The sequence below is a fragment of the Xenia sp. Carnegie-2017 genome, unplaced genomic scaffold (genome assembly GCF_021976095.1).
Source record: "Xenia sp. Carnegie-2017 unplaced genomic scaffold, XeniaSp_v1 HiC_scaffold_4, whole genome shotgun sequence".
Classification (NCBI taxonomy): domain Eukaryota; kingdom Metazoa; phylum Cnidaria; class Anthozoa; order Malacalcyonacea; family Xeniidae; genus Xenia; species Xenia sp. Carnegie-2017.
Window position 1 is genome coordinate 1,411,217 of NW_025813504.1, and position 25,908 is coordinate 1,437,124.

The window sequence follows — 25,908 nt, forward strand, 5'->3', positions numbered from 1 at the left end:
CTGAAATTTAACGTACTATAGAAGAATATGATTAAGCATAGAATTTTATTTCCTTTTAACTATAAGAGTGAACGAGAGTGAATGATTCTGAAGAGTATTTGAAAACAATTTGGAACATAACATCAAATTTTTAGGCTAAGGATGTAGTCAATATTTGAAATAGGATAATAGTTGTAATACTTTTTATCTAAGTACATTAAATAAGAAATAAAGTTAAATTACAAACAAACAGTGGCGTAGCATGCTCAGTAATTTATTTAAATAAGTTGGGGGGAACGGGATTTTCATTCATTCATAATTTTGGAGTCAATGGAATATATATGAATATGTACACACTGTCATCTCATTAATTTACCTGACGTAAGAAACAGGAGTTTTAGTGGATGGAGTTTACTTTGTTACCAACTATGTTAGTATAATGTTGCTGTTCTTGTCCTTTCCTGTTTTCCTTATTATCCCCATTATAATGTTCATTTTAAACTCATCCAAAGTTATCGAGTTAATTGAATTTTCTGATAATTTGATTGCTAGAGTGCTAGGAGCATTATGTTTGGCTGTAGACTAGAGATCAACGAAAAAAGAAATGGGTTTGAAGCTACCAGACAAGATTTTACAAAACAAGAAAAATGCATATGATCTCCCAACACGTCCTTCTCTCCTATAGTTTTTGTCAACCCTCTCCTTGTTTTTCAACACTGGCCGGAACACCCACCAAAGATTGATCTAGGTAGTCGGTACTAAACTTCCGCAACATTAAACCCGTTTAAAATTTATATTTGCGTTCGAATTATGTTTGAATTATGAGTAAAATATCAAATTGTTACAAATACAGAAGTACAAAATATCATTCAGAGATTCTCGACTCTAGATATGAAAAATATAGCCAACCCTATCACGAGTTTCTCCGATTCATTAGTTTTTATTAGTTGGAACACACACCAACGATTATGATGTATGAGCTTTCACTTCCTAAGAATATGAGCAGACGAACCCCAAGTAAAACAGTTTCTTCTCGTCATGTAATATCAAGTAGTCTATTGATATCTTCAAGTAATCACGTGTTATTTATAGTTCAGTTGCTTTTTTGTCCGCCTCCTGCTCACTTAATGTTTATTAAGTTCATCTTTGTCATTCATTTATATCCTATAAACGGTAAAAATGATGGTGCTTTTACTGGTGCAGTTGCTGCTCCGGGTTGGTTTTTTATTCTTGTCGTATTGGCTGTTCGTTAGGATCAATCTAAACTCTTGTACTCGAACGTGCAGTAAAATGCGTGTTGAAGTTATTTAACATCTACTGACAACATTTGATGAGAGTGAATTCTTGACTTGCAATTCAGCCATGTTGGCGGTTTGATAGAAATGAATATTTTATTAGTGTTATTGTTGGCACTAGCCGACGTAGGCGAGCAACATTGTTTGGTAAATCTCAAGAGAATGGTTGCAAGTCAAGAATAGTTCTGAATTGAAATTTAAATTATCAAATGCTCAAATCAAACACTCTGCGGCGACTGCTCACTTTAATGTCTTAATCTATAGGTTAGTTTATCAACCGCTTGCTTGTTCATTAAAATTATTTAACAATGATTGTAATTTGTATAGAAGTAATAAAGAACTTACCTTTTAGAAAGGAAAATTACAACTCAGTATACGTAGACACTGGATGTACGATTTGGCATTGTGAAAGTGGATTGTATTTTGGAATCATCAGAATGTTCTAACCCACTATGAGAAAACTCAATTACTACGGTAGCTCTCACGAAGTGTCTATTTAGCTAGTTAAAGTCGCTGATATAACTCAAATTTTCTACCCCACAAATCTTTCGATAATCTTCCTCGTGATGTAGTCGTTCATCACATGAATTTACCTAACGTGAGAAACAAGGAGTTTTTGTGGATGGAGTTGATTTTGTTAGTTGTAATAAGATGGTGCTGTTCTTGTCCTTTCCGGTTTTAATTTATATCGTCATGATAATATTCATTTTAAACATTCAAAATGATCAGGTAAATTAAATTTCCTTAATGATTTGACTGCAAATGCTAGTTAACGTTGTGCTTCGGCTTAGATTGGTGATTAACAGAAAAGACATGGCTTTGAAGCAATGACACAAAATTTTACAAGATGTACAAATCATGAAGCGCAATACCTAACTGGTTTCAATTTTTGGCTTATGCTTTCATTCCAGTTATTTAAATATTGAGTTCCCTGGTTAAATGATGTCATGCAATATGGCGGATAGGAAGAATTTGGATAGTCTTGTGGTTACGGACGAAATTTTGTCATCAAAAAGGTATTGAATTCCTTTTTAATATTAGTTGTCGGTTCTTAAATATTTCATTACATTTTTTTTTCACTTTGTACTTCGTTGGCGTTAAGTTGACCTTTTGAAATTGAAAATCATTAGTTACCATGTTTTGAGACAAAGCCGAATAACAAAGACTCCGCAGAGGGCAAAATATTCTCCATGCCTGTATCTGTGTGCTATTCGTATTTTTCCTTTTATTTTTTGCTGATGCGGCATCGAATTAAATTAGAATTATACGTTGTAGTTTCTCTAAATTACATTTATACGAATAAATTAGAAAACCAAGAATCACAGGCAATTTTATATGTAGATCAAAAAGTTTATGGTATGATTTGTGGTTTTATATTTGATGTCTTCAAGAAGTGAATCTTAGAGTTGAATTCCAGATATCAAAATTGCGAGTCGCCTTTATCTGATATGATCAATGTAAAAAGTAATAATATATTTTTGTCTGGTGATTAGTGTCCTTTAATTAAAAAGTGATCTGATGTTGAAACTTAAGTCATTATGTGTTCCAGTCTTTGTGTGGAGTGATTTTTTGTATAATTACAATGGTTGTATAGCTGTTTATAAAAATTAAAGTCAAAGTAATCCAGTCCAGTATCTTCATTCCATACTAGTTACTTTTATAATTGTGTGAAGATAGTATTTTTAGCAACTGGTCTTTTGATACTTCTTTGTTGTGCTTTTACAACATTTTTTCATCATTAAAGAAGATTCAACATTCAATTACAGGCTTCGACATACCTGCAATAAAACAATAAAATATTCATTATCTTAAAGGAAAAATCAGAAACGCGTGCCTACAATCAATACGTTTCTATAAGAGAAAAGTCAGAATCATTCGGATAATAAGAAATTTCTATAAACATGTTTAAATCTCTGCTTTAAATAATTGGTTGCAAATAAATCAATACACTTCTCTTTCATAGAAAGTTCATATGTATATGTTTATGCAGTAGCGTAGTCAGTCAGACTATACTCTCGCTATGCAAATATTTTTTGCATTTAATAAATACGACGAGTTGTTTTAAAATAAATGTGTTTCAACATCTTATGATTGCATCTTCATTATAATAAGAATATTATGTATATGCATGATAATTTTATATAAGAGTAATATGATGCAGTGATACAATTATCAGTAGATTATAAATATTAAAATGAAATACTGGTTGGAACTAATTTATGAGTGTAATTACAGGCTGAATATGGTGTTAAAACGAAAAACGTGAACGTTGAGATTACGATTAGTTTTGTTATTGTGAAATGCTTCTTTTAAAAAACCCCGTCGTATTTATTAAATGCGCAATATCAATAGTGTTTTTACGCAGTTGCAGCAAATATTTTTTTGTTTACTGACCGTAAGAACAATAGATTTCTAAAGAATGTCTTTATGAGCAGTGGCGTAGCTAGGAAAAATAGTTACTCCCGCCAATCCATCTCGCGCCGAAGGCGCGACCCCACTAGGGGGGTCCGGGGGCATTCTTCCCCCGGAAAATTTTGAAATCCAGAGCCTTGGAAACAGCATTTCCTGCGATTTCGAGTGCGAATTATTTGTTGTACAATAATTTATAAAAACCCATTTTTGTTAGCTGCATTCTTAATGTGGCAATCGTTGAAACTGCAACTAGTTAAAAAGTACTAAAGGTGGCTCAGAGAAACGTTACGCAGGAGACAATTGTCCCCTAAAACATAATTTACTCATCACTGCCCCTGCATAAACAGAAGAAATTTGTATTAGCACAAAAAATAATATAGTATACGACACTTCTAAAGTGCATAGAGAGATTTTTCTTAGCATTCTACTTGTTAGTTTAAACTTGTTTAGATTGGGGCAAGTAGACAGGGATGGCTTTATTCTTTAAAGTTATGCTTAATTTTCTCAATGAAGTACCATGTATTATACGAACAAATATCAAAACACATACTATACTCATCATTTATAAAGAAAGGCCAGCCTCCTGGGTTTTCTACAAATTTTCAACCACCTCGTTATGCAACACCTCTGATTCCTCTTTCTTTTCAATGATATCTTTGTGAATAGATATTCTACACAAAGAGCTAAGCCGACCTTGACCCATTCTATTTCTTAAATAGCTTTTATCCTTTTAAGCAAGAAAACGACCTCTCTACTGAAGCACTTGCCACTGCCAACACACCATTCAATTTTAACAAATTTACCACTTGACCTAAACTCGACTGGAGATTAAATTTGAAGATGTATTTAAGAACCTCATTACTGCACTCTTTGTGAAAGTCCTTGTCGTTGTAAATGAAGGAAAGTTGACTCTCCAAAGTTTGGATGTCAAAAGAGGACTATACTTATCTTTGAGAAGATTGATCTTCTCCTGTGGAACTATGCCCTTCCATGTAGTAAATAGTTTAGGATTTACAAGGTCTAAAACTCGAACTGATTAATATCTTGAAATCGTTCACTTAACATGCCTTTAATGGAATCAATAATCTCAAAATAAAGCTGTTTGTAATTGTATCTACTATCTGCTCTGGTTGCTGGTGGGCCTACTTTTCTAGTGCAGTTTGGTAAAACTCGGTGAAAGCTTGATCTGTGCGAAGTGACACAATAAACTGCTTGAAATTGTCAATCTTGCTTATGCCATAGTTAAAATGGGTTTCCCTATTTTGAAGAATGGAATACAAAATTGTGGACTGTTCTAAAATCCTGTAAAAAACACACACTAGAAAACAAAAGAGAAAGCTATCAAGATAATGCAGTAAGCCACTTATTTTACTTAATGACTCATCATCCCACCCAGCTGGTTGTTCAAGTACCCCTCAAAAATATCTAAAAGTTTTCATAGTTTTTGTGCAATACATTGATTAATCTAGAGCGATAATACCATCTTGTTTCACCAGGGCAGGAAACTCAAAGTTGTTAGATGTGAGAAAAGCTTTTCTTTTGGGGCATTGCTTGTAAATGTGCTGAATGTAGCTATATTAATAAAAAGATTTTAACAGGAGAAATTGATGAGGCTGACTGGCATAGGACCAGGTTCAATCTATGAGCTGCACAATGAACAAAATGAGCAAAAGGATACTCTTGTCGAACCAATGCTTGAACACCATTGATATGGCCAGACATGACAGAAGCACCATCATATGTTTGTAAAACCAGTTTTTCTTTTATATTAGAATACTCACCAAGTTTATCTTTGACAACTTGTGATATTGCTGTGGCATTTCTGTTCATACTTACATCCACAAATCCTAATTGCCTCTCCATAATTTCACTTGCTTTGTCAAACCGAGCAATAACACTTAGCTGCTCTTTGGTGGAGACATCAGATGCTTCATCAACCTGAATACTCATAAATGTGCAATCATTTATTTCCTTTCTGATTTCATCTTCAATAATTGAATCAAGACAGCTGATAAGACCATTTTGAATTTCTGGGAGACTCCAGTAAATCTTCTGTCACCAACTATATCAGATTCTGCTAGTCTACTGTGCAGTCGACGCTCAAATACAGAATCAAACTTAGCAAAACATTCGAGCAACTCTCTATAATTACCTTTGTTCAAGCTACCTTCGGACTCATTGTGACCTCTAAATGGCAACTCTTGCTTTGACAAATACAGCACGGCCTCAGTAACAGTTTTAAAATTTCTCGATTTTGTCTTACCTCCTCATTGTGACGCTGAATCTCATTTCTTCTAGCGAGGGACATAAGACAATCAATTCGTTCACTAGCTCCATACGTTTTCCATGTCTTAAATGCAGTCAAATGCGATTTAGATTTTTCATGCTTCTTAGCATCAGACATAATACTCCGCATATCGTTGTAGCCATTCTTAGTCCACGATGGCGATGTTTTTGGGGAAAACATTAGACATGGCCAACAAAACACTTTCTGCAAGGTTGTACTGCCACACAGCCAGTCTTTCGCCTCATACCAATCTTTCTGAAATGCTCTTCCCTTATTTTGGATAGTTAAATCAGGAGTAGGCCGTTCATAAACGATAACATTCTGTTCGACCGACGATCGAGCAGAGAACGGTTTAGCTAATAAGCTATTTACTAAATCAACATCAGTTGAGCAAATCGCAGTCGCACTTGAAGCTATTGTGTCATACACAAATACAAAATAGCAATTTGAGAGTAAACACAATGGAAAATTAATACCGACAATGACACGTAATTTGATAATCACTAATCGCTGTACTCGTATTAAAAGGTCGAATAATTACAACCTCCGCCAATTTAAAATAGCGGGAGTTCGACTATAAAAACAGCAAATTTGAGCATGCGTCAAGTCCCTTAGCCAACCAGAACTCAAAACTTCTTATATAGAATTATATTGTATGTTCCGCCCTCTGAAGATGGGCAAAATACGTGGAGAATCGCGCGAGTATGCAATTTGCGAGAAAAGGCGGTTGCTAGGTTACATAACAAATCTTGAGATTTTGCTGTATTACGATTACGAACCACCTAATAAAAGCGTAAATATGAACGAATAAAACATAATATTACAAATTGTTCGTGAAATAATGTATATCTTATGTCCAAATAGAATATTTATTATTTTTTTGGGAAATTTCTACTCCCGCCGGGCGGGAGTAGCGGGACCGCTAGCTACGCCACCATTGAGCTCTATAAGAGCTGGAGGGGAAAAGGGGCCTGGACCCCGTGGTCAAAAACATGGCGGTAATGGCGGATTTTGGTTGTCAAAACTTCCACTTTGAGAAAAATTTTAACATTCGCTCCCTCCCGAATCCGGATCTCTATTCCTGCTTATATTAATGACAACCAGCGAAAACAACCACGATACCGTAAGCATAAAATATTGAAAATAATGCTTCAGGTTTTTGTGAAATAGACACACACATTTAAATGAGGTAAAATAACGTATATTTTGTCAAGTAATGCTTTAGCTATATTAGAACTAAATATCAAACGGCATTTTTTACACTGTCAATGTGTTGTTAAGCTTTAATGCATAATCCATTAGCATTACTTGTGTTTTGACTGTTTGTTTACAGCTTGGTGCAACTGTCTTTCCTGAATAGATGGGTAAATCTTAGTTAAAACGTCCAAAAGGAGTTAGAAAAGTTAGCTTACCCCTACGACTTAAGTCGACTGGAAATATATTATAAGTAGGTATGTAATTTTTGAGTTTTTTGGTAGGATTGATTCTGGGTGTCTTATAAGGTATTATGATATTCTTATAAATCTACTGAGAACTTATGAAGAAAATATCTTGAACTAGGAGAGCAAAAGATTGAAATTCAGAAATTCTATAATCATGTTGCTGGTTCTGTTTTGAGCCAAGATATTAGAAACTGGATTGTCATTGACAACCATGGATCTACTACTGAACAGAACTACATTAATTTCCCATTGAAAATACAATTTCATAAATTAAAGTGCATTGGTTTCTCTGACATTACACTTTTCTTATTGCTGCATGAAGGCAAATCTGTTTAAATAATTATAATGTAGGTGAAGATATTTAGCATGTTGTATAATTGTTATTGTACAGTCATTATTTATAATATTATGGCCTTGTGTAATGTATGTCAAGAAGAACTTATTAATTCTCAAAAATGCTAACCTTCTTGCACTACTTTTCTCTTGTGTCCTTACAAATTGCAGTTACCTGTACTAATTTTTTCTAGGTTCAAACAACTTGACAAACTTTTGAATTTTACATTATGCCTTGAATTTTGTTTTCGTCTTTTGATAAAAATATCAGTGAATGACTTAAAAATCAAGTTTATCTAAAATAGTATTTTGTACAAAGAAATTATACATAATTTGAAAAGTCTCATGTTGAAGACTGATGTCGCTTCTTTTTCTAGATTGCTACTCTTATTCTTTTAAATGATATCGTAATTCTTCAAGACATAAAAAGTTCTTTGGCATCAATTTTTGCTCGTTCCACATTCAACTTCATTGCAACCGATGCATCTTATGTGAATTTTTAATCACCTGGAATTGAAAAATGTATGGATTTTGTCAGATGATGCAGTACTATATTTAATGTTTCATGCATGTCATCATAACCTTTTCTTGAGCAAATATTTTAAGGTAGGAGCAAAATTTGGCCCATTATTGAACAAAATAGTTTTTATCTTGATTTTGATGTACTAACCTGTTTACTATAACAAACAATTCATTTACAGAAACACCAGATGGAATTTATAAAACTTTTAGCATAAAACAAACCTTTACACACCATCATCAAAATTGTCCATAATCTGTCAAATTATCCAGGCTAGCTGTTTAATACAGGTATTTTTTATTGTACGACATGTACCAAAGAGCTCATTAATTAATCCTGCACTGCATTTGATTTCAATACAGCTCTGATCTTAATATTTGCTTCATATTTTCAGAAAAATATCATGAAAACACCCTCCATTTCTTGAAGGTAAACTCAGTTGAAACAAGGAGTTTTAAGATATGCATATCTCGATAAGAATTGGTTGCTTTGCCTCGTCTAGCAAGCGATTAAGTAAAGAAAAAATAAGACTGGATAAACATAACTTAAATTATAACTTAGGAGTAAAAACATTCACAAAATATATACCATCACACTTCAAGTATTGACTTAAAACAAAACACTGAACACTTTAAATAGTAAACAATATCACGTTGCTTACCGTAGTCATGAAATGTTTCCTTTTCTGACATTACTTCAGCATCCGTATACCAAACAAGTTTGCAGCATGTTTTAAAGATAAAATTTCTAAAAGTTTTTGTGCTTGGCATTGATATTTTATATAATCGCAATTGTGGTTGTCAAAACCGGGTGGGCGAAAAAAATTTTATTTTATGAGCCCGCGTCTTTCCGCTGACTTTGACAACCAAAATCCGCCATGTTTTTGACCACGCGGCCGCGCGCTAATAATTTATAGTAATTTGGTTGACGTTTCCCCTCCAGGTCTTATAGAACTCAATGTACGCCACTGTGTAGTGTGTAACCTCTTCACCTGGGAACAGCCTTGGAGTGAGGAAACAATGGGACGTTCGCCATGTTGGTTGAAATTTGCATTGTAAAGAAATAAAATACATTGTCAAAATCATTCAACATAGAGACCATTTCGTAATGTGATAACACCAAGAAAATAGTTGCAACTATATTAAGATTTTACAAGAGCAGCTTCAAAATGGACATCGAAATAAAAATATCATATTTTTTATTGCTGTGTTTCCACACTTCTTTCGTTCAAAACAACTTAATTAAAAGCAATCAAGCATTTTTTTTCATATGCACATCATCAATGTACGATCTATTGATCTGTTTAATCAGAGGTCTTTTATTTCTGTCGTACTAGATACCGGATGTACGTGATCTCAAAACCAGCTTACGTAAGTTGTTCAAAGTTTGCTGTCCCAGCAATCCCCCTAAAGATTCCACTCAAGGTGATCCATTTTTCAAGTCGTTGCAAGATACTGATTGGTTGAAGCAGGTATCAGCTGGTTTACGCTGTTTTATATAATATATGTATATTGATGGTTTCAATTGTATTATGATAATCTAACTCATATTTAACAACAGGTTTTCTACTGTGACGTTTCTCAACATGCTGTTGTGTGATTTTTTTAAATTCTAAACTGTGGTTGCTAGACAATACATTATTTACGATTCTTGTGTCGTCAAAAAGGATGGAATCGTATTCCAATTCCAAATTTCTTATGTATATTCGGCTGTGTATAGTTTAAGCATGGTAATTTACAGTCTACTCCTATACTATATTCATTTTTGGATATTTAATTTGGATATTAAGGGGTACCTACAATCCATTGAACGCTACAATCGCAATTTCTTTTCCTTAATTGTTTTGTATATATAGTATTTTGTGAGGAAATCGGCGCCCCTCCTGCATTCCATCTGGCCAAAGCTAGAAGGGATGCATAATTAATTGTTTTGTATACTTATTTTGTAAGGAAATTGGCACACCTCCTGCATCTCCATCTGGCCAAGGCTAGAAGGGTTGCACAACCCTCGGAACATATCGATCCTAAACTCGTTTTTGTTCTACTGGGAACCATTGGATTGTTTAAAAATATATTAAATCTCAACTAGCTACGATCCAAAGTCAACAGTCAATAGAAAAGAACATTAGTTTACGTTTAGTTCATATTTTTTGATATTTGACTAGGATATTACGGGGGCATCTAATTTTGATTAGATATTGGTGGCTACTTGTTGCCGAAAGTCAGGCTATTTTCGTTAAATTGTTCAAACTCTGTTCCATTGAACGCTACAATCGCAATTTCTTTTCCTTAATTGTTTGGTATACTTAGTATTTTGTTGGGAAGTTTCCACTTCTCCTGCATTCCATCTGGTCAAAGCTAGAAGGGTTGCATCCTTAATTGTTTGGTATACTTAGTATTTTGTAGGGAAATTTCTACCCCTCCTGTATTCCATCTGGCTAAAGCTAGAAGGGTTGCATCCTTAATTGTTTTGTATACTTAGTATTATGTAAGAAAATCGGCACCCTTCCTGCATTCCATGTGGCCAAGGCTAGAAGGGATGCACAACCCTCGGAACATCTCGATCCTAAATTCGTTCTTGTTCTACTGTGAACCATTGGATTGTTTAAAAAATATATTAATACTCAACTAACTACGAACCAAATTTATTAGTCAATAGAAAAGAACATTAGTTTACGTTTTTCCCATAAAGATAAAACAGTAACCTATGGGTAACTCTATCCAACGAAGTATATTTTTTTGCCACGAGAACGTTCTTGAAAGATATGCAGAAGAAAGTATTGAAACATTGACTTTTGCGGGGTTTTTTGGTGTATCTCATGCCTATTTTCATTTGTAGTTATCGCTTGTACTTCGGATATCAGGTGCTGTCTTGGATCTTTTGGACATTCAGGGATCATCTGTTCTTGTCTCGTTTGAAGATGGAGGGGACATTACTACACAAGTAAGCTTCATTTAAGCACCTACCTTATGTTATTTACAAAAGTTACTTGTTACGTATGCTCCTATAAACCATTGACGTCTTGCAAAACATCTTTTATATTAGGTCATACTTCATGTAAGATCTCCTTTTAGTAGCGTGGAGTTTGATCTCTGGTTATACATTGAGTTCTATAAGACCTGGAGGGGAAGGGTGTCTGGACCCGGTTGTCAAAAACATGGCGTTAATGGCGGATTTGGTAGTCAAAACTTTTTTCAATGGTCTTTTCAATGGTCTTTTCGGGCCCAGAAATAAGTTACTCATCGCCATCAGTGACGCACTTAGGAGAACACGCTCGTTTCATAAAGTAAAAACACCGTATATTATTAAAGAATTTTGGTGGGAAATGTTTAGAAATCAATCGTCTCCCATCTTTTTTATTTGCTATAGTTTAAAATTAATGATAAAGTGACTTAGCTATTTGTTCATATTGTTTGTGTTCTCAGTTATTTATTTTTATTTGAAAGTTTGGAAAAATTACTCATTTCTACATATTTTTTATGTTCTCAGATATTACGTCAGTATCCACTATCCTTCGAATTCAACGAGTATTATTTACATTTTCGCCTATCATCATGTCTCCATGCGTTTTCGTACGTTTTACTGGATTCAGAGCACGAACGTGTGCAGATGGGTTGGCTATCAGATGCTGAAAGAAAGATGCAAAGACTTCTAAATCTCACATAAAAAGTCTTTGGGATTACATCGACATGCTACACAAAAAATCATCATTATTTTATAATTTCAAGTTTTCGAAAGAACATTCTGAAAAGGTGAGTTGTTGCTTTGCAGCCATATTTTAGCAAATCTTTGCAGCAACAGTTCGCATGCAATACAATGAAATTACCTGCATGCTTTTCGGTCATGTAGTTGTGTAATCACTGTCAAATTGATTAAAACAAGATCAAAGAAAACAGGCATTTAACTCAGTTTATTTTCAATGGACGCTTTGTATATCTTTTATCTAACACGTTTATTGGTTAAACTTGTAAACTTCATTTAGTAAATCCTAGAATATCCTTGATTTGTTGTGTGGTACTTAAAGTGACATTATTGGACTGTAAAACCCATTGAACTAAATAGAACTGGAATGTTACTTCCCGCCAAAATTTTAAAGCCACCAATTCAACTAGTCCCAATCCTTCCACGCACGGCCTATAAAGTCCATTTACAGTGATAAGCTAGCGGGATTTCACCCACAGACACGCGTGTCTGAGAGTAAAATTTGGTAGTGTCAATGGTTAAACCTGAATATTTTTCTTCTCTAGACAAATACGAAGAGAAATATTATGTCTGTGTATAATTATATTGTGCTATGTTTTTAATGAGATAGAACAAAATTTAAACAAAATTTGTTTGGGTAAATAGGAAAGGTTTGATTATAAATTGGAACGAAAATATATTTTTGTTGCTAGAATTTCGCTCACAAACACAATAATTAAAATTTATTGAGCATCTAAAATACATTTACTAAGTCACAACGACTCGTTTCCTTTATTTTCTGTAGAAGATTTTCTTCTCTTAAACCAGATTTATACATTATCTCTAAATTCCCAGGTGCTTCGTCCTCATTGCAACGTTTCCAATCTAAAATTATGGAGTTATTTTGTTTCGGAGAATGTCTCCACTGGTCCAGAGTTTGATCAAGAAGTTATAAATGAGACAGAAACTGCTGCCGAGGAAGGACAACAGAAGTTAGAAGACAAGTACGATGCCAACAGGTATGAATAAGTTATTGCGTTAAGAAGTAAGCGTTCCATTTAAAACGTAGCAAAGTACCTCTACGATTTGCGTGTTTCCATTAAAATTAGTGAAGTACTACTATACTTAGCGTGTTTCCATTTGAAAATTATTGAGTACTTTAATAGTTAGGATGTTTCCATTTAAACATTATTTAGTACTTCCATTGTTGCATGTTTCTATTAAAAATAAGTTCAATGCCATTCGTACCTTGCATGCTTAATTTTTTGTTGCAAACTTTACTATATGTTTAAAAAAGTGACTTATAATATTCAAACGTGCGTAAATTATTGAATAAAATAGCTAACGCTTCACATTGTTTACTAGACGCTGTCGAAGTGGTATGTTTGGTGGATCGGTTCATTACGACAATAGTAGCTGTGCATATCATTTGTACGAATATAATCGCATCGAAGAAGAGGCTGACAAACACGCAACTCGTTGGAAAAATATATGGCAGCGTTTGGAACAGCCTAAAATAACGAAAACGGTATTTATAGCAAATATACTTTCATTGTGACGTGTTGTTTTACTTTTACTTTGTAGACATTAAGTAAAGGTCATCCACTGGATCTTTGTAAATGGCTTGTGAATATCATATTTTAGGTCTCATTTAGGCAGCATAACTACTTTTGCTTACTGGAGTGTGTGTATGGTGTGAATACCATTACAGATTGTAGTGTATGCATTGTATGTATGAATACCGTAGCAGATTGTGGTGTGTGCATTGTATGTATGAATACCATCACAAACTGGAGTGTATGCATTGTATGAATACCAGACTGAAGTTTGTGCATTGTATAAATACCATTACAGACTGAAGTGTGCATGGTATGAATACCATTACAGACTGAAGTGTGTGCATGGTATGAATACCATTACAGACTGAAGTGTGTGCATGGTATGAATACCATTACAGAGTGAAGTGTGTGCATGGTATGAATAACATTACAGACTGAAGTGTGCATGGTATGAATACCATTACAGACTGGAGTGTATGCATTGTATGAATACCAGACTGAAGTGTGTGCATGGTATAAATACCATTACAGACTGAAGTTTGTGCATTGTATAAATACCATTACAGACTGAAGTGTGTGCATGGTATGAATACCATCACAGACTGAAGTGTGTGCATGGTATGAACACCATTACAGACTGAAGCGTGTGCATGGTATGAATACCATTACATACTGGAGTGTATGCATTGTATGAATACCAGACTGAAGTGTGTGCATGGTATAAATACCATTACAGACTGAAGTGTGTGCATGGTATGAATACCATTACAGACTGGAGTATGTGCATGGTATGAATACCATCACAGACTGTGGTGTTTGCCTGGTACGAATGAACACCATAACTGACTGGCATTTTTTCTTTACAGTTTTTAACATACAATGAAGAACTTTCCAGAGTCCGTAGTGGTGTACTACACAAACGAGATACAATGGACATAATACTTGAGGTAGTATTTATGATTCTTTTTCTTTATGATTAATGTTATATTGATTGTAGATAATTTATAACTTCAATGACCATTTTATGATTACCTGATATTAAATTAATATTCTCGTTCAAGCAATATACTCGTTCTATTTTGTGATTTTTGGTAAAATAATTTCTATATACAAAAGGATTTTTGTATCAGTTTGGTAACTTTTAAAAATGAACTTTTTTAACATTTAGTTTTGCTGTGCTGGTAGCACTAAACCATGAAATTGTATTCATGTTGTCTTGGAATATGTTGTATTCTTTAAGAACTAGAAAACACTTTCTGAGTTTCTAGAGAGTTTTAGAAACACGTGATTGGTAGAAACAATAAATTACATGGTAAAGAGTAACACGAAGTGCGTGTGTTTGCCAAAAATTTCGAGTTTCTTTCACGAGTGTTTCTATATAAATCTATAGGATTAGGCAAATATTTTTTTGTATTTTCCTTATGAAATAACGTTTTAAGAAGAATATAAAGACAATGAATTCTTGAATTTTAATAACATATTTATATTTTTGCCTTAAAACTTTCCGCAATAACCACGCAAGTTTTTCAATAATTTTGAGAAACTGAAGCTCTCGTGCAATAAAGGGTTTTATAGACACGGTATTTTCAAGCATTGCACTAATCAGCACCCGTGTTTTTAAAAGGTTTTTTTTCACACAATATGAGATTGGTATCATGCCGCCATTTTGAAAGATTCTCGAACACAGTTTGTACAAAATTTTAATGTCTCTGAATTCTGATTTTTTGATAAAATCTTGAAAAGTAGTCAGTTAACGCATTAGTTTAATCTTCATTTAATTTCTTTTTACTGAAATGGAGGTAAAATTGACATCTTAATGTTGGAACTTTTGTAAGTGACCTACCTTGTGGCGGCTCACTTCACATGACAACACACCTTTTGTACTGTTTTCAGTAAATAATTTGTTTTGTTAAGTGACCTACCTTGTGGTGGCTCACTTCACATGACAACACACCTTTTGTACTGGTTTCAGTAAATAATTTGTTTTGTTAAGTGACCTATCATGTGGCGGCTCACTTCACATGACAACACACCATTTGTACTGGTTTCAGTAAATAATTTTTTTGTTTAAATTTTCATAATACGTTGATTCCTTTGTTACGTTTGTTAGGCTTTCCATGCCTGTTATGATCTTAGCTTTAAAAAAATATCAACATTGTTGTGTTTTGCGAAGAATAGACAGCAATTGCATAAATTTGTAATTCAAAACTATTTCTACAACTTTTGCTGCGTATTTATACCTTTGAAGTAGAGAGTAACTTTGTTACTTTTATAAGATGACCTTGTAGAAACTGATTTCACTTAGTTTTTTTTAAAGCTACATACTATGTGACACATGTTACTTTAATATTTCAGGGGAAACTTCAAATCGAAGACTACAGTAACCAAGGTTTTTCACGACCTCATTCATTTGAACCTCACAGTTTCTTTACGCCAACCAACTGCGATTTCTGTCTACAAGTGATATGGAATATTGGAAAAGGAGGTATGGTTTGCTTGTGTATCTATCTATCTATGATGGCCATACAGTTGACTTTCCGTTGCATCTATAAACACGCTTCTTTATCTTGTCTACTGTGCAAAGTTTCTATGGAAATTTTGCTAATAAAATTTTACAACTAGCAAAGCTTTATAGCAGAATGCACGCGCGTTCATGTTAGTTAAATATACCCTAGTATAAATTTAATTCTGAAATCAAAGTAAAACAATCGCAGCCAGACAATATTTTTTGCTAGATTTATGATAATTGTTATGTCATACAACTGATAATTTATTTCATGATGATTGTGACGCCGCTTTTGTCCATCATGAATTTCAATGAGTGTGTACCGTTGATAATTTAATAATTTAAGAAATTTATTCAAGCAAGTCTATCCAAAATGAATTAAAATGACTTGGCTCGGTCCTGGCATCTTGATACCCAAAAACTGTTCACCACGCGTTGTAGTTACGATATATTTTGTGGAGAGATTTTGTCTCCTACCACCAAAAATTCTTTTGTATTTTAATATGTGTTTTTTATAGGATTCAGATGCACAGAATGTGGATACAACTGTCACGAGAAATGCTTATCACGTGTTCCTAAAACGTGTCCTAATTACAAGAATCTAAAAGACCAGAATGATAGAATGCCATCAACTAGTAACAAAAGCTTACACGAGGTACAATATAGTACACTAGTGAACTTCCATTGATGTTTGTTAACTGCAAACATTTTTCTTCACTTTTAAATTTATAATTATATAATATGTAAACAAAGAAGATATTGTTAAGTTTCACTTTATATTACTCATTTATACCGGATTAAGCTTTAGTTACACTAGACAAACTGATTTATCATGAATTAGTCATTTGAATAATCTTTATCATTCCATAGTCTCCAAGTATAAACAAATCTTCGAAATTTTTGTGTGGGTATCTATGGAAACGAGGTGCTTTATTCAAACAATGGAAGCAACGGTATTTTGTATTGGATACGGAAAGACATCAGGTATTGTTCTTTATTGGCAATTTTAGCGAACGATATTTTGATGGAATGTGATAATGAAAGATGGAAAACGGTGTAAAATAAAGCTTCAGATTGTCAATGTCTACTGGTTTCTGTTAAAAATTACTATAGAAAGGTTAACTTTGTTGTTTCTTACCATAGCTTTGTGCCTATTTGATTTAGTCCAAATCATACTTTGCGATACCTTATTTTTGTGATTTCACGTTAAATTTTCATTGTTCTATTTGTGACATCACGTTAAAAGCAAGAGTAACAAAAGTGCATTTTAAAATCGTTACATTACTGACAGAGCATGGAATTGTTAAAAGAACTTCTGAGAACGGGAGGTCCATGATTTAAAGCTTCCGACTTTTTTGATGGTGAAAATCGCAAAGTTTAAGCTGTGCAAATTATTCGATGCACTTATTTCTAGTTCATTGCAATTTGCTGTCCTTAGCTTTAACATTTTACGATGTCTATGTTTTCACAAATTAATTGGTTTTGTAGCTTCGTTACTATGATGAAGTAAGCGATGTTCATTGTCAAGGTGTTGTCAACTTATCTGAAATTATTTCATGTGAAATGTCACAGTTGAATTGTAAGTTTTATTTCAATATTTTGCTCTATAGTCTTATTTCTTCCATGGTTTTGATGAGCTTTTAAAACAATGCTCTATTGACTTTGGTTGCATAACTGAGAAAACGACTTTTCTGTTAACTTTGGATTTTTGCGGAGGGTGTTGTGTGTTCCAAATTAAAACTTCTCCTGGGATATTACCTTAAGAGCAAATGTCTTTGTGCACCAGCTTGAATGAATTGCAAATTTTTAAGCTTTTTTGGTATCTGTGGAAAGGATATTTATTTCTGTATATAAAATTAATAATATATTTAAGTATGGAACAAGTTGCAATTACGTATTTAATTGTACGATAAAACTGTAAACATGATTACATGATTGTAAAAGTGCTGTTATTGTATTGTCGTGTTTTTTTTAAAATTGCGAATTTCATTGATATTTTTAGCAAACGAGAAGCAAGTTTTTTTCGACGTAAGTAAATATATTTGTGTATCTTTCATCGCTGTGTTGCTTGTTTGAAGCTTTAAAGTGCTCTAAATCATCACGAATTTTGATTGGTTTAAATTATTGTGTGAAAAACCATTTGGTTAATCGTGCTTGCTATTTTCTGTAAACTATGTAAGGGTGGCTAGTATTAAATAATGGGAATAAGCTCTTTTATGAACTTTTAAATTTTCCCCGAAGCTTAAAGATGATCCTTTCTTTACCACTTTTAGTTGATTTAGATTGACATTGAAAAAGCAATTAAATATTTTACGCTGATAACATTGAACCCTGTTTTTAAAACTTTGAAATAAAACCGATATAAACTATCATGCATGTAAAATACTTTTTCTTCTTAAAGACTATTTTCACTGCCTTATATGCTTCTATAGCTTCGTACAGAGAAACGATTGTATAATTTGTATGCTGCGACGGAGGAAGAAGCCAAGAAATGGATATCTAAATTACAAAGCTTGGATACGTAGAGCTTCCACGATCCAATCAGGAATTTCATTATAATCAAAAGAAATGTTGTGCATATGTGAAATATTTTAACATTTTAGAACGCATATTTAGGGTAATTTATGTATGTATTTTAATTTTTTTAAATAATAGTATCATTTTGAGACACGCACAGGTTTCAAATAAACATGACTGAAATAACCAATACGAATTTTCGTTGTATTTCCACATGTTATAAAAATAGTGTGACACCAGATATAATCAGTGAAGCTATTTATTTTTCATCAATTACGTATTTTAACAATAAGAGTCTCACTACTATCAAACGGTAGGCTAACGAGTTTAACTTATCTGCTCAGTCTGAACCGTACCCCGAGTCTAGTGTACGTGATTCCAACAATGATTCACAATAGGTTTTCCAAACAGATTAAAGGTACAGAAGTCAAAAGGCTTAGTTGATGTCTCCAAGACTTGTAGGGTGTTGTTTTGTCAACGTACACCGCCGTATAAGTTATCTTCAATTTGCTGTGCCTCGTAAATTGTCCTCAATAAGTTGTACCCTGTAAGTTGTTCTCATGCAATATAGTTAAATTACTTACATATATATATATATAATAATGCCACAATAAAAACCAGAATAAAAACTTCTGTGCAGTTCTATAAAATATGCTCACTCATGCAAGAAAGCTTCTAGATTTCCTTCTAATAATGACTATAGATTTCTATTGAATTACCTGGATGAGGAAAATGGCTTGTGTGCAGCTGGTCGAAATATAATGGAGGACGTGAAGACTCTCGTTTTCATTGTGTTAGTAGAACATATTAGCGAATCTTAATAATATGAAAAGTCGCTGGAGGAGGTTGCGTTCTGACCTTTTAGCAAAGTTTTAGGAAAATTGTATCAGCCGGCATTTCAATATTATGCTAAAAATATATCAGCATTTACACTCTTTCTGTGCAATTTATTTATAAATAACATTTAATTATAAGTACTAGATAAATGATCAAAGTATTAAAGCGTGCATATGCACTACGATAAAAACATCGCAAAGTTATAATTCAAATATACACCTAATGTTTTGCTCAATCAATGTTCACTATATTATTTTAAAAATGTTATGATTAACAACAATAAAAATCATATGGTGTAATACCCTTGTTTTACATAACAATATACACCTACGAAGGTTCAAATTCCTTTGCATAAAAACATTTATTATACACGGAATTGAAGGATGCGTATGATGTTTTTATGAGTTGAGTTTAAGAAATTTGAAGTCGCTATCAGTTCAAGGTATGTTAACAAAAAATAAATAAAGTATTAATTACTATACGTCATAGATGATCGGTTATTTTATCTGTACTATTAATGATTTCGTACTTTGAATATATTCAAGGCTTGCTTTAATTCTCAAGCGTTAAAATTTTTACAAAACCAATCGTACTCAATAAACATTTAAAAACTATTTTTCGTGCGTTCCTTTAAAGCAGTGAGTTATGATTAAAGGGAAACATGATTGGACGATTTTAAGTTTTAAATGCAGACAGGGAGTCGGACGATTCGACGATTTAAAAATCAATAAAAATTATTCTTAACATGAATTTATAGTTATAACAAAATAAGGTCAAATTAAGCGTTGTATTTATTTGCCTTCTGATATAAATTTGAATCCACCACTGAATGACTATAGCGTAGACACACTATAGATTAATTTTGACTGAATTTTATGTATTTCAAAAATATAATATTTTGTTTGAGCTTTTACACTGAGCCTTTTCAATGTCTTATTTGCATACGACGACATGTGAATTATATATAATTTAGATAAACTACTTCATGGTAGGTGAGTGCTTACAATTTAAAACTCAACGTAGACAATTCCGTTCTTACGAAGGAACTTAATTGTTTTGTATTTTTCGTTGTTCCTTTTCTTTTGGACCGAAATGTAATGTATTTCCCGAGATATTTACGAAGTTGCTTGACGGAATTGAGATTTATATTTATTTCGGCAATAAAAATTCTTGAAGAAGTCTATACCCGTATACTAAAAGCTCACTCACATTCACATATATTGAGAGCGACATAAAAATCACACTCTATCTAATCATCAGCAAAGTCATTTCTCCATCTATGGCAAGATTTTCTCCTAGATATTTCAAATCAAGCAATCAGTTGAGAGAAATTGAGCTTTGAATATGCATGAAGTGCTTTCAAAGCCCCACTCATTGACTGTGCAATGTTTGGCATATTTTCCGTGCGCATGCGTTGAATTCACCGTTTTTCTGGCTAGTAACTTGACGACTGTGTACTATATTGTAATAAAAAAAAAGATTTTTAAATATTTGTCATCTCATATTGGTAAGATGGCGAAAGGTTGTATGAAAACAGGAAAGATATATAAGATATATTTATAGCGAGAGCTCATAATTTCATTGCTAACAAGTACGTAAATGCTTGTTTTTTGGTAAATTCGAACGTTTTAACGTAGGGTATAGGTTTGTAAATATTGTTATGTTAACGAAAGTCGAAAGTAGAATCTCTTACGTTTTCGTTTCTTCTAAATTATATAAATTCAAATTCATTGAGGTGTAATTATGAGGTATTATTTACTACAAAGACCAACGAGTGCCAGAGTGCGAAACGTACTTGTACAAGCGTCGTAATATTTCATGTTGCAACATGCATGTCAACTTTCCAAACTTACGATAAAGTAACTATTCACTGAATCCAATAATGATTCATGAGGCGTTTTTGTGAAGATACCGTTCATTTTAAGAAAAATACAAGTTTACGCCAATAAGAGTGTATTCATTTTAACGTACCGAGAAAATAACAGAATTAATGTCTCCAGTTCGAGACTGACTTTATTAACGTTATTAGCAATATTTGAAATGTAACAGATGTTCGCCACACATTAATTAAGCAAAAGTTAACATTTAAATACGTAATAACAGAGTTGCGTCGGGATCTTTTGTTATCACAGGAACGTTTACAGACGTACTTCCCTCAATAACAAGGAGAATGATATTTGGTTCTAAATATCCATCATCAATATATTTATTGGAGACGTTTAAACTAAATATTCCTCATGAATTTTAAGTGTGCTTTGTTTCCACATTTTATTTTTGTTTCCTGAAGCAATGGCGTCCCCTTGAATCGTTACTTTTCCGAGGCTGAATCATTTTTCATTCTAGTGAATAGAAAATATTCATAGCAATATGTGTTTACCAAGTTTAAAAGTCCTCTTGTTCCACTGTTACATTGTCAATAGTTGAGACCCAATCACCAAATTCGTTTTTCAAACCAGTTCAAATTTACCACTTCGTTAATAAATTAATCATATCTTTATTTGCAAAGCAAATTCATACACAGGTTCACTGGACCATTCCTTGTTGACCATGAACAATGTCAAGCCCATAAATATTTGTCAACGTTTAAATCAGTAAAGTCGAACTTTGTACATGTAGCTAGAGTGAATATTTATTTAGCAATATAAAAGTTTTACTTTGTGGATAATTTTTGCAACTCAGAAATGCCTTGATAGAACAGCTTCAAAATGTCATTCAATTACGAAAAAACTTTGTATATCATTTACACTTTTATGCATCTCAAATGCAAATGGAAATGTAAAGAAACAGTAAAATACTACAAATATATAAAGCATAAAATGTAAATTAGTAAACATTTTTCTGTCTATAAAGAGTCCTACATTTTTGCAAAATCATTATTACCGATTCGTTGATATAATTATTAACAAATAAAGCCGTGGCTAAAGCTATATGCTTCACAAAACGCGGTGGTTTTCCAAGTAATAAAACTCGGTCTTTTTTTAAAACTAAAATAAAATTTTGACAAAGCAACAATGACGACAAACATCTTCGTGCAAATCCAGTAAACGGTCAAACTTCGAACTCGTACTTGAATTAAGTCGCACTGTATAATAGTACACACTTACTAAAGCTCACTATTGACGCTAGAACATCACTACTTAAAAGTGTATTATTAACACATAGAACATGCTGAGCTAACTGCGTCAAAATAGCAGAGTGGGAATAAACAAAGTTGTACCAGATTATTATTTTCTTTTCCACCAGTACAAGATTAAAAGACCAAAAAGGAATGATGGCGGATAACGTTTACCAACGTAGATTTTCCAATATTTTAGTTTCGCGACTTTTTTAATAATCAAAAATATACGTCATGGTTAGAACAAGTTTGTAAACATCGATCGTCCAGGTTAGTATAGTCCTGAGAAGGACTGTTTTTGTTGTTGTTGACTGACGTTTCGACAACCTTTGCGGTAGTAAACTTCAGAGTCAAATGGATATTTGACTCTTGGATACTTGAAATGGATATTTGACTTCATTTGACTCTGAAGATGACTACCGCTAAGGTTGTCGAAACGTCAGTCAACAACAACAAAAACAGTCCTTCTCAGGACTATACCAACCTGGACGATCGACATTTACAAACATGTAACGATACTCCCGGGTTCAAACCATTTACCTTATTATGGGTAGAACAAGTTATTCAATTCAATTTGAAATCAAAATGTTTCCTATGGCCATGAAATGTTGGCGTTTGTCTCCATTTAAAAACTGTCCGTGCAAGAATCTAATTTGTCGTATCGTCGCATGTGTTATCGGGTTTCTTTTTTGTGATACCTACAGAAACTATATAACGAGTCTTTTATCAGATCAGAGAGTTAACTGTTATTTGGCTTTATAAATGTTTCAGAATTGTCAAGGCAGGCCATAGACGGTAAACATTAAAAATTAAAATAATAATAAATAAAAACGAAGTAAACCTATATTGCCTATTTGTTAATAATGATAAGTACATGAACTTTAATAAATTTTTCTAGCGGTGGAAATGTCAGAAAGATAATGAATTTTAAATACAATTATTTTAAATTCAAAAAAGAATCACAACAGCAAAATGACGCTAAGATATCAAGCAAACATGGCATGGAGTATTACAAAATCGGAAAATACGAAAAAGCTAAGAAATGTTTTAAGAAATGTCTCGAAAGTCAGAAGACCTTACTAGGTGATGAACATGTTGATGTAGCTACGACTTTAAACTATCTTGGTAATGTGTATTATGAGACCAACAAATATGCCAAAGCAAAGAGTTTTATGAAAAAGCGTTGGAAATTCGAAAAAATCACTTGGTCCAGAACATGTTGTGGCTGCGACTTTAAACAATCTTGGCAATGTTCATTATGATGCCAACAATTATGCCAAAGCCAAAGAGTGTTATGAAATAGCGTTGGAAATTCGACAAAAATCACTTGGTCCTGAACATGTTGATGTAGCTACGACTTCAAACTATCTTGGTAATGTGTATTATGAGACCAAGAAATATGCCAAAGCCAAAGAGTGTTATGAAAAAGCGTTGGAAATTCGAGAAAAATCACTTGGTCCAGAACACGTTGATGTAGCTGTGACTTTAAAAAATCTTGGCATTGTTTATTATGATATCAACAAATATGCCAAAGCCAAAGAGTGTTATGAAAAAGCGTTGGAAATTCGACAAAAATCTCTTGGTCCTGAACATGTTGATGTAGCTACGATTTTAAACAATCTTGGTAATGTGTATTATGAGACCAACAATTATGCCAAAGCCAAAGAGTGTAATGAAAAAGCGTTGGAAATTCAAAAAAAATCACTTGGTCCTAAACATGTTGATGTGGCTAAGACTTTTAACGATCTTGGTAATATGTATCTTTGTACTAAAGAATATGACAAAGCAAAAGAATTATTTGATAAAGCGCTAGAAATTCAACAGAAATCATTCGGTCTTGAATATGTTGATGTAGCTACGACTTTAAACAATCTTGGCAATGTGTACCATCGTACTAAAGAATATGACTTAGCAGAAGAATTATTTAAAGAAGCGTTGAAAATTCAACAAAAATTACTAGGTTCTGAACATGTTGACGTAGCTAAGACTTTAAACGATCTTGGTAATGTGTATAATGAGACCAACAAATTTACCAAAGCCAAAGAGTGTTACAAAAAAGAGTTGCAAATTCGAAAAAAGTCACTAGGTCTTCATCATGTTGATGTGGCTACGACTTTAGACAATATTCGTATGGTACTCAAAAAGCCTGAAGACTATACCAAATCAAAAGAAGTTTATGAAAAAGCCCTGGAAATTCGAAAAAATTTTCTAAGTCCAGAATATGTTGATATGGCTAAGACTTCACACGATCTTGGTAATGTGTATCTTTGTACTAAAGAATATGACAAAGCAAAAGAATCATTTGAAATAGCGCTGGAAATTCGACAAAAATCACTTGGTCTTGAACATGTTGATGTGGCTGCGACTTTAAATAATCTTGGCAATGTATACCATCGTAGTAAAGAATATGACAAAGCAAAAAAATTATTGAAAAAAGCGTTGGAAATTCAACAAAAATCACTAGGTCCTGACGATATTGATAAAGCAAAAACTTTAAACAATCTTGGTAATGTGTACCATTGTACTAAAGAATATGACAAAGCAAAAGAATTTCATGAAAAGGCGTTGGAAATTCAACAAAAATCACTAGGTCCTGAACATGTTGATGTAGCTACGACTTTAAACAATTTCGGTAATGTGTACCATCGTACTAAAGAATATACCAAAGCCAAAGAGTGTTATGAAAAAGCGTTAGAAATTCGAAAAAAATCACTTGGTCCTAAACATATTGATGTAGCTACGACTTTAAACAATCTTGGCAATGTTTACTATCGTACTAAAGATTATGACAAAGCAAGAAAGTTATTTAACAAAGCGTTGGAAATTCAACAAAAATCACTAGTTCCTGAAAATGTTGATATAGCTACGACTTTAAACATTCTTGGTAATGTGTATTATGATACCAAAAAATATGCCAAAGCCAAAGAGTGTTATGAAAAGCGTTGGAAATTCGAAAAAATCACTTGGTCCTAAACATGTTGATGTAGCTACGACTTTAAACAATCTTGGTAATGTGTATTATGAGACCAATCAATATGCCAAAGCCAAAGAGTGTTATGAAAAAGCGTTGGAAATTCGAAAAAATCACTTTCCTAAACATGTTGATGTGGCTACGACTTTAAACAATCTTGGTAATGTGTATTATGAGACCAAGCAATATGCCGAAGTCAAAGAGTGCTATGAAAAGCGTTGGAAATTCGAAAAAAATCACTAGGTCCTGAACATGTTGATGTAGCTACGACTTTAAACAATCTTGGTAATGTGTATTATGAGACGAACAAATATGCCGAAGCCAAAGAGTGTTATGAAAAAGCGTTGGAAATTCGAAAGAAATCACTTGGTCCAGAACATGTTGATGTGGCTACGACTTTAAACAATCTTGGCAATGTGTACCATCGTACTAAAGAGTATGACAATTTTGGCAA

The 25,908-nt window shown here is 33.2% G+C and overlaps 3 protein-coding genes across 3 annotated transcripts in view; all 3 read left to right on the top strand.

Moving 5' to 3' along the window:
• Window positions 1–9,590: 9,590 nt before the first annotated feature.
• Window positions 9,591–25,908, top strand: part of LOC124455513 (serine/threonine-protein kinase D1-like) — a 56,160-nt gene continuing 39,842 nt past the window's right edge. The window contains exons 1-2 of the mRNA XM_047006147.1: window positions 9,591–9,739; window positions 11,107–11,211. The gene's annotated coding sequence lies outside the window, so the exon portion shown is untranslated. The remainder of the gene's footprint in view (window positions 9,740–11,106; window positions 11,212–25,908) is intronic.
• On the top strand, window positions 11,906–18,721 carry LOC124455512 (myotubularin-related protein 5-like). The gene is made up of 10 exons (XM_047006145.1): window positions 11,906–12,020; window positions 12,805–12,968; window positions 13,315–13,477; window positions 14,375–14,455; window positions 15,864–15,993; window positions 16,533–16,669; window positions 16,885–16,998; window positions 17,503–17,593; window positions 18,017–18,042; window positions 18,447–18,721. The coding sequence occupies exons 1-10, from the start codon at window positions 11,958–11,960 to the stop codon at window positions 18,537–18,539; spliced, it is 1,062 nt and encodes a 353-aa protein (XP_046862101.1). The 5' UTR covers window positions 11,906–11,957; the 3' UTR covers window positions 18,540–18,721.
• LOC124455839 (nephrocystin-3-like) lies at window positions 24,128–25,896 on the top strand. The gene is made up of 2 exons (XM_047006458.1): window positions 24,128–25,019; window positions 25,892–25,896. The coding sequence occupies exons 1-2, from the start codon at window positions 24,239–24,241 to the stop codon at window positions 25,894–25,896; spliced, it is 786 nt and encodes a 261-aa protein (XP_046862414.1). The 5' UTR covers window positions 24,128–24,238.